This window comes from Chanodichthys erythropterus, chromosome 22 (assembly GCF_024489055.1).
Source record: "Chanodichthys erythropterus isolate Z2021 chromosome 22, ASM2448905v1, whole genome shotgun sequence".
Classification (NCBI taxonomy): Eukaryota; Metazoa; Chordata; class Actinopteri; order Cypriniformes; family Xenocyprididae; genus Chanodichthys; species Chanodichthys erythropterus.
Genome location: NC_090242.1, coordinates 34,819,310 through 34,831,835, shown reverse-complemented (window position 1 = coordinate 34,831,835; position 12,526 = coordinate 34,819,310). Strand labels below are relative to the sequence as shown.

The following is a 12,526-nucleotide window of genomic DNA, read 5'->3' as shown; positions in this document are numbered from 1 at the left end:
TTGTAAAAAAAATAAATAATTAAGTTATAAAAGTTACACACTTATTAAGTTATAAAAGTGCCACAATTGTCCCACTATGCTGGGGTGGCATTTTGCTCCTATAGGGTCATAAAACTACAAAATGAGTTTTAAATTCATGATTTAATATTAATGAGATTTTTTTATGTAATGTTTTAATTCTAGATGTTTATTTATGTAAGTGCTGCATGACTGTGACGTGTTTTAATGCGTGTGCGCGCCGAACCGCTTTCAAACACTGGAGCGGCGCAGAGTTGCCATGGAAACGGAGAAACAACAACTGACAAGCAGCAAAAACAGCAGCCTCTCGCTGTTGTTTTCACTTCTTTCAGGTGAGTTTAGTCGCTAAAATCACACGAATAACACACACAACTGTTCTTGACACTTCTCTAACATGTAATTGACACACTTATGTTGAATATTTACTTTACAGAAACAGTTTAGTGTCTTCGAAAAACTCCGTTATCATCTCTGTTAGCATCCCGTTTTCAGAAGAGGTAGGCTAACTCTAACGATCGATTTGTTTATAATAGTTTAGGCTTTTAATCACATCTTTATGTGTAGATGATGTGTAGAGGTTTATGTGTAGAGGTTTTGATAGTTTTGTAAAGGTTTTGCTGTCTATGGGTGATTAGAAGCTGGCTAATTTATAAACGTAAATGTAGCCTACTGTTAATCGGTGACGTAACTTGCAGGGAGTACAAGTTTTCAAAAGAGTTTTGATCTCTCATGGTAAACAAATATTGATAAACATTGTTCTGTGATTTCAGCAGCGACAAAATAACCCCTCTACAACAGAGGGAAAGCTCAGAAGATTTCAGCATTTCTGAAGGAACCTGCTGACAGGAAGGAAACACAGGTGAAACTCACCAATTAACTCCATATCCATTTTTTCCACAATATTTTTTACCTATACCATGCATCTGTTATTTTCTTCTTTTATTTTCTCAAATTTACAGTTTTTATTTATTTAATTTGTTTTAAGAAGGCTTTGACATCCAAATGTAAGTGACACTGTATGAGCAATATTTAATGAATAAGTAAACAAAAAAACATAAATTCAGTTTATGTGTATTTTTCTTTTCCTGCTGTAACGTTAGCTTCTTTTCTTTTAATGAACCTGGCATTGAATAATAATATTGTTGGCTCTGTGACAAATTGTTTATGTTCCTAGATCCTTCCCTGTTGATGCCCTGCACCATAGCAGAGTTGGAGCGGATAAAAAAGTTCCTGTCGGACCAAATGACTAGTAAGTAAAGCCTCTTAAACATACACTAATGTTCAAAAGTGTGGGGTCGATAAGATTTTTAATGTTTTTAAAGTATCTTCTGTTCACAAAGGCTGCGTTCATTGGATCAACATACAGTAAAAACAATTCTGACTTTATAACTCGCAATTCTGACTTTATATCTCACAATTCTGACTTTATATCTCGCAATTCTGATTTTATACCTCGCAATTCTGACTTTATAACTCGCAATTCTGACTTTATATCTCGCAATTCTGATTTTATACCTCGCAATTCTGACTTTATAACTCGCAATTCTGACTTTATATCTCGCAATTCTGATTTTATACCTCGCAATTCTGACTTTATAACTCGCAATTCTGACTTTATAACTCGCAATTCTGACTTTATATCACACAATTCTGATTTTATACCTCGCAATTCTGACTTTATAACTCGCAATTCTGACTTTATATCTCGCAATTCTGATTTTATACCTCGCAATTCTGACTTTATAACTCGCAATTCTGACTTTATATCACACAATTCTGATTTTATACCTCGCAATTCTGACTTTATAACTCGCAATTCTGACTTTATAACTCGCAATTCTCATTTTATACCTCGCAATTCTGACTTTATAACTCGCAATTCTGACTTTATAACTCGCAATTCTGACTTTATATCTCGCAATTCTGACTTTATACCTCGCAATTCTGACTTTATACCTCGCAATTCTGACTTTATATCTCGCAATTCTGATTTTATACCTCGCAATTCTGACTTTATAACTCGCAATTCTGACTTTATAACTCGCAATTCTGACTTTATAACTCGCAATTCTGACTTTATATCACACAATTCTGATTTTATACCTCGCAATTCTGACTTTATAACTCGCAATTCTGACTTTATAACTCGCAATTCTGATTTTATACCTCGCAATTCTGACTTTATAACTCGCAATTCTGACTTTATAACTCGCAATTCTGACTTTATATCTCGCAATTCTGACTTTATACCTCGCAATTCTGACTTTATAACTCGCAATTCTGATTTTATACCTCGCAATTCTGACTTTATAACTCGCAATTCTGACTTTATAACTCGCAATTCTGATTTTATACCTCGCAATTCTGACTTTATAACTCGCAATTCTGACTTTATAACTCGCAATTCTGACTTTATAACTCGCAATTCTGACTTTATAACTCGCAATTCTGACTTTATATCTCACAATTCTGACTTTATAACTCACAATTCTGATTTTATATCTCGCAATTCTGACTTTATACCTCGCAATTCTGACTTTATATCTCGCAATTCTGACTTTATATCACAATTCTGACTTTATATATCACAATTCTGACTATCTCACAATTCTGACTTTATATCTCGCAATTCTGACTTTATATCTCACAATTCTGACTATCTCACAATTCTGACTTTATATCTCGCAATTCTGACTTTATAACTCGCAATTCTGACTTTATATCACAATTCTGACTTTATATATCACAATTCTGACTATCTCACAATTCTGACTTTATATCTCGCAATTCTGACTTTATATCTCGCAATTCTGACTTTATATCTCGCAATTCTGACTTTATAACTCACAATTCTGACTTTATTTCTCACAATTCTGACTTTATTTCTCACAATTCTGACTTTATTTCTCACAATTCTGACTTTATTTCTCACAATTCTGACTTTATTTCTCACAATTCTGACTTTATATCAAGCAATTCTGACTATAACTCGCAACTCAACAGACCAAAAAAAAAACATAAAATCCTTAAAAATTTGAGCACTTACAATGAATTATTGTTGAATTAATGTTTTATTGTAATTTGCTTGCTGAGCCAGATGACTGTTGTTTTTGTTAAAAAATTATTATTATTGTGTTAATGTTGTTTACTGAACAATATAATATTATTATTACATTAACTTATGTGTATTAATGAAAGCTTGTATTTTCATGATTTTCATCATAACAAAATTCAATGTAGTTGTAAATAGAATAAAATAAAACTGTATACCAGCACCAGCATCCCATTCCAGCAAGACCAGCATATGTTGTGTTTTGGTGCTGGTATGCTGATGACCAGCATACCAGCACCAGCATCCGGAAACGGAAAAGATTAGTTCATTTCTCGAGTCCTCGGGTCCGAGTCGTTCGTTCAAGTCCCCATAGGCTGAATACAGAAACAGAAATGATTAGTTCATCTCTCGAGTCTTCGGGCCCGAGTCTCGTTCTTTTGTCACGTGACCGCTTCCCGGTCCAGTGTCTCGCAAAATATACAACATTACATTCGGATTATAGACTGTATATTTTACTATATTTAAGAATTATCATAAAATTATCAAAATAAGTCTGCAATAAACATCTGAACAAAAAGAAAGTTCCATCTTGTTTGTGTAAGAATATTTTTATTGTTAAATGTGGTGTTGTTATTATTTAAATTATTTAAAATAAATATTATTACAAACGAGGACTCGAGAGATGAACTAATCATTTCTGTTTCTGTATTCAGCCTATGGGGATTTGAACGAACGACTCGGACCCGAGGACTCGAGAGATGAACTAATCTTTTCTGTTTCCGCCAGTACAGACTGCATATCCGTGCCCTAATATGGAGCTGTGACTTGATGAACGAACGACTCGGACCCGCGGACTCGAGAAATGAACTAATCTTTTCTGTTTCCCGTAGTATGCTTATGAGATGTTGCGCATGCGCGGTCAACACAAAATGAACGAATCGCTCTCTGAGATGACTCGTTGTCCCGAGTCATATTTAAGACTCGTTCAAAATGAACAAATCGTTCATGAACGACACATCACTATTTTACGGTCTATGCTCGCAATGCGGAGCCAGGCGAAAATATAAACGCGCCATTTTATTTCTCCATTTAATAAACAGATAGGTATTTGTTGTAAAAGAAATACAGTTACAATTTCAAGGATTTTCAAGCACTTTATCCAAAATTCAAGCACTTTTCAAACCTTGAAAACACATCATCAAAATTCAAGCACTTTCAAGGATTTCAAGCACCCGTACGAACCCTGCATATACGTAGACATAAATAGAATACTCTGAGTCAGATACAAATCTTTATATGTTATGTTTTTACCTCACTAGAAATCCTTAGAGTCATTAGAACTCCCATTTTGGATGGCTTCTAGAGGGCATGCTGTAGGTGCGCACAGGATATGATTGGCTACTACCAATATAACATATCATATACGATCCTGAAATCCATAAAGAAAAGAAATAAAACTTTACTTTATCAGGATAGTTTACTTTATTTATTAAGTTTACTTTATCAGGATAGATGTTTGCACTGCCCTAATCTGATTGTTTTACTATCCCAAAACAGGAAACCTGCTGAAGGAGACACAGAGGACTGAAACGACATTCCACACATTCAGAAACTCACAATTCATATTTTTATATTTGGTTTTGCTTTTTTTGTTTTAAAAATTCATATTCACATTTGTATTTCTAATTAAATTAAATAAAATAATTGTTTATAAATAAAGAATTGTAAATAAATTTGAATTGTTTGTTTTAATGTTGGGAAACATGGCTATAGGCCCTACATAAGAACATGCTATCATTTTCTGTTGTTGTTTTGTTAGAAATGATTGTTGATGGGTTTCAAATGTTATTCCAAGGATCGCACATGGGAATGTACATGTTTCACATGTGATCTCATGGTTTCACATGGGAATATACATTTCACATGTGATTACATGGGTTTCACATGGGAATTTAAGGGTTTAACACGTGATCACATGGTTTTCACATGGGAATATGCGTTTCACATGTGATTACATGGGTTTCACATGGGAATTTAAGGGTTTAACACGTGATCACATGGTTTTCACATGGGAATATGCGTTTCACATGTGATTACATGGGTTTCACATGGGAATATAAGGGTTTAACATGTGATCACATGGGAGTATACATTTCACATGTGATTACTTGGGGTTCACATGAGACTTTATGGGTTACACATTCCATCACATGGGTTTCACATGGGAATATACATTTCACGTGTGATTACATGGTTTTCACATGGGAATGTATGCGTTTCACATGGCTATTTTATACATGTTTCACATGTGATTTCATGGGTTTCACATGGGAATATACACATGTTTACATGGGTTTCACATGGGAAAACATGGGTTTCACATGTGTTTCACATGGGAAAACATGTGTTTCACATGTGTAAATGTTCCAAAAGCACACATTTCCCATGTGAAAAACATGTGATCACATGTGAACACATGTGCTTTTCACATGTGATCACATGTTAAATTTCACATGTGCATTTTGTCACATGTGATCACATGTGCTTTTCACATGTTTTCACATGTTAAATTTCACATGTGCAAAATCACATGTGCATGTGGTCACATGTGACCACATGTGTTTTTGCACATGTGAAGTTCATGTGTTTTTTCTGTAAGGGTTAATTTGACTCCATATACAACTGATCATTGTTAGTTTTATCTCGGGTCCATTAAATAAGTTCTTTTGATTTTAGTAATGTTATTAAACAGTAACTAATAATTAACATAGACTAAGAATAATTAATGCTTTATAAGAATTTTTCATTGTCAGTTTGGTAATAATGAATTAACATGTTAACTAATGAAGCCGTATGTCTTTAAGTTTTACTGAACAATAACAAATAATCAGAACATTTCTAATCATTAGGGCATGTTGTAGTCCAGATTAAAAAATAAATAGCCTATTAAGTATTTGAGTATTAAGTATTTGGTGCTGTGATGAACAATATTGAGATTACAAAAAAATAAAAAATAATAATGGCTGTTTGAGGCATTTTAAAAACTTCACTAGCGCAGCCGCTTTGTTAACGGGGTTTCCAGGGTAACCGCTGCATTCGGCGGTTCCATCAGTGCCCTCTGCTGTCAGAGAGTGAACGTGCACTTTCATTCAGCGCGTCTCCATAACTCATTCTGCCATGTTCTTCTCATGCACGTTGGGCTTGTTTACATCTGAGCGCGTGTCCCTTTGACGCAGAATACAGCGGTGTTGTACATTTTATATGGTTGATGGGGAAAGTATTCTTAAATGCATTATAAAAATGTATAAGTGGTGATAAATTATTATTTACGGTATTTTGAAGTGCCCACGATAACAATATCGTGCATATTCATTATCGTGATATATTGCATTACCAAATATCGGCACATGTCTATTCTCCAGTAAATGTATCTTGACTTAAGAATGTTTGGATATTTGTACTGGAAAGTAACAAAAACTATGGAGTTAGAAAATCAAAACCTCTTCCATGAGCCAATGTTCAATGTACCTTCAAACGAAACCCCATGGCGTTCATTCCAGTTAGACACAATTCCCTTTCACCCCACGACCCCCACTCCATTCCATTCATCACAGTCAGAAATTAAACGAAATGTCTTTCGATGCTCAGCTCAGAACGTCTTCCTGTGGACTGAACGCTCACATGCAGCCCAATTATAGCCAACAGTGTAAAAGCAAAGGAAATGAAGTGATGCATTGCCACAGCAATGACCTGATGGATAAAAATAATGATTAAATTAATTCTGTTTGGTTTCTACACTAAAAACTGACCCTGGGTTAGTAGCAATGCTTGCAAGAAAAAGATCAGCTAAAATGAACCTTCTGTCATCATTAATCTACTCTACCTTCATGTTGTTCCAAACCTGTATGATATTCTTTCTTCCAAACTGCACAAGAAGAATTTAAGTATCATTAAAGTATTTTTATACAACTTGACTTCTGAAGTCATATAATTTGCATGAAGAAATAAACACACAGCTAAAAAAATCAGTATTTATGATCAATACAACAATGCAAAACTAAATTATTGAGTCAATGACCTCGTAAAACTAATCCATATGAATTTAGCGGTTTAGTCCAAATTTTCTGAAGAGACTTGATCACTTTATATGATGAATAGATTGAATTTAGTAGACACTTTAATATCCAAAACATTCATGCATGATGTCCAGTCAGCCTCAGGCTTTGTTTTGTGATAATGACCGACTGACTGTGAATTATCCCTTACAAAACTGTTTTATGACATGGTTCATGTTAGCTTATCATAGTATGATGATCAATTATTACAATCCATTTGGTCTTCTTGCTGTTCTTGTTGTCATCCTCCTACACCTGAAAAAACAAACAGATTTAGTTGATCTGCAGTATGTGTCAGTCTGAGGTTTAGATTATGATCACATCACCTTAATCACAGCAGTACATGCGCACGTCATTGAGAGCGGTGTCATCTCTTAAGTATCCCTGTGGCTCTTCTACCCGCGTCCTGATACCACATATCCCCTTTCCCTGACACAATGGGCTCCAGTCGCCCCATTCGCCCCGGTCTGTGCCGTCACCCTGAAGCAACAAGTCTGTACCCTCACCTTGACTGCATTTGAATCTGAAATAAATGTGAAAGTATTATGTTAAAGTGCCCATATGCTTTTTTGAATATGACCTTGCATTAAATGTGGGATCGGAAAACTGGGCCCTTCACAAGCTCCTGTTCAAGATGCTTACACAGAAATGCATTAACGTGTGTTCGCCCCCAAAATTGGTCACTTCCAGACCATTTCTTAGGTTTGCATTCGAGGGTCAGTTGACAGGGACAGGACCATGTACTGGTCGCGGAAGCTGCCCTTGCCCCGTTAAGGGAAATGGACGTTTGCATTCTCAAATATCTTGATGATTGGCTCATTCTAGCTCACTCTCGAGATTTGTTGTGCAAACCCAAGGACATGGTGCTCAGGCCTGCCTTGTGCCTCATATTCAGTGATATTGCTTAATTGAGCTGCTTGATAAGGGACCTTAAACTAAGACCTTAATGGCAAATTCTAACCAGAATGTTCTGCCAAATACTAACCTGATGTTGTTTGCGGCCGTATTATCTTGAAGTTTTTGGGCAGACTGGACTCTTAGCTGGAAAGCTGTCAAGAATCCAGAAGGACACCATTTGGCATCTGTCCACTCACCCCAGCTGGAGAAAAAACACAATTTATGGCTTTTTTGAAGGTTTATTGAAGACATTGAAGAACTTTAGTGATTAAATGAGGAACTGTTTTCAAGAAAATCCTCAGTTAATTTCTCTAACCTATGAAGAAACTGCTCTTTAATGTAATAAACCCAGAGTAAACCTGCTGTAACTAGTTTTCATTTAGAGTCTGAGTCCATTACCTTCCTACATCGGACTGAACGAAGGTGTCCTCATTTGAGTCTAACAAGTCTTTGGTCTGACTGACACAGTAAAGACGAATCCCATTAAGTGCTGTGTTGTCCGATACATGAGGTTTTTCCACCTAAAAACAAAACAAAAAACAGTAACAACATTAAGACAATCCTCTATTTGATAACGTTCGTGGCAGGTAAACTAAGTTAAGTGACCAACGGCTCAACCGCTTCGTTCTTACTGCACTGCAAAAAATATATATATGCTGTATATTTTTTCTAGATTTCTTTTTCTTCTTGTTTTCCAGTACAAATATCTAAATATTCTTAAATCAAGATACATTTACTGGAGAAGCAAAATAATTTTTTCTTCTTTATGAAAAATGTGTCAAAATGAAATGCTTGAAACAAGAAAAAAATATGTCAACTTGTTAAAGACTGTTTATTAATACGCAATATTCATAATAAAAATTGTAAATTGTAAATCCACCACGTTTAGGCAAGTTTAACTGGAAAACAAGATAAAAGTACTGATTATTTAAATTTACACAAGATTTACTAAATTTTACATTTCGGGAATTGATTGGATCATGAAAAATCTTGTTTTCCCTCTGAAATAAGTTTTTTATTTTCTAACTCCATTGGCAGATACTTTTCTTGTTTGAAGCTCAAACTCATAATTTGATAAGTCATTTTGCTTCTCCAGTAAATATATCTTGATTAAAGAATGTTTAGATATTTGTACTGGAAAACAACAAAAATACAAAGTTAGAAAATCAAAACCTCTTCCATGAGTCAACTTACCTTCAAACTAAACCCTGCGGCATACGTTCCACTTGGACACAATTCCCTTTGACCCCACAACCCCCCCTCCAGTCCATTTGTCACAGTCAGCAATGATACAAAATTTCCTGTGGACTGAACGCTCACATGCAGCCCAATAACGACCAACAGTGTAAAAGCGAAGGAAATGAAGTGATGCATTGCTACAGCACTGACCTGGTGGATACAAATAATGATTAAAATATTTCTGCTTGGTTTCTAATCCAAAAACTGACCCTGGGTTTCTGAGTCATCTGTGATTGGTCAGTGGAACCCTCTGCTTCTTTATTGAGCCAACCAAAACAATACATTTATATGGTTTATCAATAAATTCAGCCAATCAGCAGCCAGGAACACTGAGCACACATCAATTCCTGTAAATGAACACACAAAAATTCAAACATCTGTTTGTTTAAACAGTAGTGTCCTTGGAATGTGTTTAACTCAGTAAAATGCCAATGAAATGCTGAGCTGATTTTGTAATTTTAAAAAGTTTAGAAATAGTAAGCAAATAGTAAGACCGACCTTAAAAACATTGTCATCATTTACTCACACACACTCATGTTGTTCTAAACCTGTATTACTTTCTTTATTTCAAGAAGAATTTAAAAGGATTTTCACACAACTTGACTTCTGAAGTCTTATGATAATTTGCATGAAGAAATGAATACAAACAGATCATACTCTGTTAGCAAATGAATCAGCGTTTATTATAATGCAGAACTAAATGATTGTGCATGGTCGAATTGCCAGTAAAATCATGTGCCCTTTGAATGCAATACATGTCTGTTTAGATCTGTCACATGACTAATATAATAAATAATAAATTTTCTGCATAACATTTCTACCATAACATTCTCAAGTTAAGGAAAAAGCCTCATATTTATACACAAGATTTAGCAAAATCATCCACGACGTCCAGGCCGTCCAATCGTAGTACTCAAAGATCAACCAATACCATATATGGCTTATTGAGAAATATAATAACTAGTAAGAGAGGACAGATGTTCGAATGCATTCGTGTCTTGAGTTCCTGTTTGTGTGAGTGTATAAAGCCTAGTTCTGGTTTTGTCTAGGTGTGTCCATGATGTGCAGATAACATAACGAAAAGAAGTTACACAAGGGCAGTCTTACACAAGAATAGTCAAGAAACAAGAAAATATTAACAATTAAAGTCACTTTAAATGAATTCTGTATGGTTTATAAACTAAAACCAACCCCGGGGTCAGTAAAACCGCTCTAAGGATTCTTTTTTCTGATAATTTTTTGAGCCGATCAAAACATCTTCAGACTACATTTACGCTTTATCAGTATTGTGATGTCCTGGTTCTACCCAATGAGCAGCCAGGAGCACCGAGAGCACATCAATGACCTGTACATGAACACACAAAAATACAATCACTGATCCAATAAAATATACTTTTAACCGTCAGTGTCCTTGAAAACTGTTTTCTTGGTAAAATGCCTAAAAAATTATTTGTAACCCCATCGTCTCGCAAGAGATGATGAGAACTCAAGAGAGCACAGTGTGTTTATTGCAAATCAGTTTATTAGAAAACATTCAAAAGTTGCACAACGTGTAATCAGAAATGGCAAAGAAACAAAACAAGCAAAATCTAACAACTGTAACCACTAAATATAACAATCATATGCAATAGCAATTGCTCTACACTCAATCACAAATAAAACAATTAAATTCACATTTATTTGTATAACGTTTTTCACAATCGATATCGTTTCAATGCATTCTTCTTACAGAGAATGAATGTCAACATTACAATTTAGAGTATTCTGTTATCGGAGGTGACTGTCCAATGTATGTGGTTTCAGAAATGTACATATATAATCATGCAGTTGGCTAACAATATAATAATTTAGGCAATTTAATTTACAATCACTGTTAGCAGATTAATGATTACATGTTAACAATAATTAGGATATAGAAATTTGGGAATGTGCATGTTGATCCAGATGTTCCTTCATCTGAAGTCCTCGCAGGAGTTGGTGCCGTCTCTTCACATGTGTTGGTCATCTGAAGTGTTCATAAGAGGCTGGATCCAAACTGAAGCTGATACTCTCTAGTCACCTCAGGACAGGTGTCCTGGAGTAAAACAGAAAAGCAAATGGAGAATAATTAGCGTAGCTGCTGTTCATAATATTAAACAAAGATAATCATGGGCAATTGATCTGATATGAGATGCATTATGTGAACGGTCCGTGTACCTTCGTATAATTTGTTTTTTCGTTTTTGTCTTCTAAACGGAAAAAGGAAGAAAGCATTCATTTATCACATATTCGACCCTCCTCATGAGCATAAATAAACAAATCTCGAGTCGTTTTTTTCATATTTTTATTTTCGTTTTAATCCCACTTTGTTCTAATCCACCAAAAGGAAAAACAATAAAACCAAAATGGATAAACGGCTTGAATATTTGATTTCTACATGGGCGGGAATAAAACGCCCCTTTCCGCTGATTGGTCAACCAAAGATAAAGCCGCGCCATCAGTTCTCAGCTCCAGAATCCGCTCCGCTCAACAGTAGACTATATATCCGATACATTTGTACGGATTATTACAGAGTTTATTGCAACTACATTTAATCTAGTTCTCATCAAACAGCCAGACTAATAAATAGCTCGACACAACCCGTGCTGGGGTAGAGCCTAGACAGAGCTTTCTTCTGTATTCATTCGCGTAAGTTTAAATATTAATATTTGGCGGATTTATATCGTATTAAATATTAATTTACGTGGCATCTGCTCTCACCTACTCCTAGCCTATGTATTTACTTGGCACACCGCTGTTTTATTTAGCTGACCAATTCTAAAAATCTCTGCTGGAGCAACGCGACGCGCTGGACAGCGCGGAGAGAATGTATCAGACATTTCATCTGGGTCTATATCTCATCAAACAACCAGATTAATGAATGGCTCGACACAAACCCTGCAGACCATAGCTTTCTTCTGCCTGCGCATACATTTACATGCGGTGGAATTAGTTTATCATATTAAATATTAATTTATTTATATTGCATCTGCTGTCACAACTACCCCTAATTGGCACACCGCCTGTTTTATTTAGCTGATCATCTCTTGAAATCTGTGCACCAAAAATGCACGACGAACAGCGCAGAGTGTTACATTGAGTATGTCCCTCAAAACAATGTCAGGACTGCTGATCTGCACTTCACTACAGTGTTAATGAAATAAACGGTACAAAACAATGTTTTATT

At 35.3% G+C, this 12,526-nt stretch overlaps 2 protein-coding genes across 3 annotated transcripts; one reads left to right on the top strand and one right to left on the bottom strand.

The window, feature by feature from the left end:
- The first annotated feature begins 281 nt into the window (after positions 1-281).
- Positions 282-3,753, top strand: LOC137012947 (uncharacterized). Of its 2 annotated transcripts, none has more exons than XM_067376478.1 (3): positions 282-350; positions 789-877; positions 1,193-3,753. In XM_067376478.1, exon 3 carries the CDS (start codon positions 1,296-1,298, stop codon positions 2,592-2,594), a length of 1,299 nt encoding a protein of 432 aa, XP_067232579.1. In that variant the 5' UTR covers positions 282-350; positions 789-877; positions 1,193-1,295; the 3' UTR covers positions 2,595-3,753. The 2 variants fall into 2 exon arrangements, with proteins under 2 accessions (XP_067232579.1, XP_067232578.1); XM_067376477.1 differs by lacking the exon at positions 282-350 and adding an exon at positions 457-515.
- Positions 3,754-3,901: 148 nt separating this feature from the next.
- Positions 3,902-9,566, bottom strand: LOC137012952 (vitelline membrane outer layer protein 1-like). Its single transcript, XM_067376483.1, has 5 exons — positions 9,277-9,566; positions 8,482-8,603; positions 8,171-8,284; positions 7,512-7,708; positions 3,902-7,440 (listed from the first exon to the last, which is right to left on the bottom strand). The coding sequence occupies exons 1-4, from the start codon at positions 9,454-9,456 to the stop codon at positions 7,513-7,515; spliced, it is 612 nt and encodes a 203-aa protein (XP_067232584.1). The 5' UTR covers positions 9,457-9,566; the 3' UTR covers positions 3,902-7,440; position 7,512.
- Positions 9,567-12,526: the final 2,960 nt, after the last annotated feature.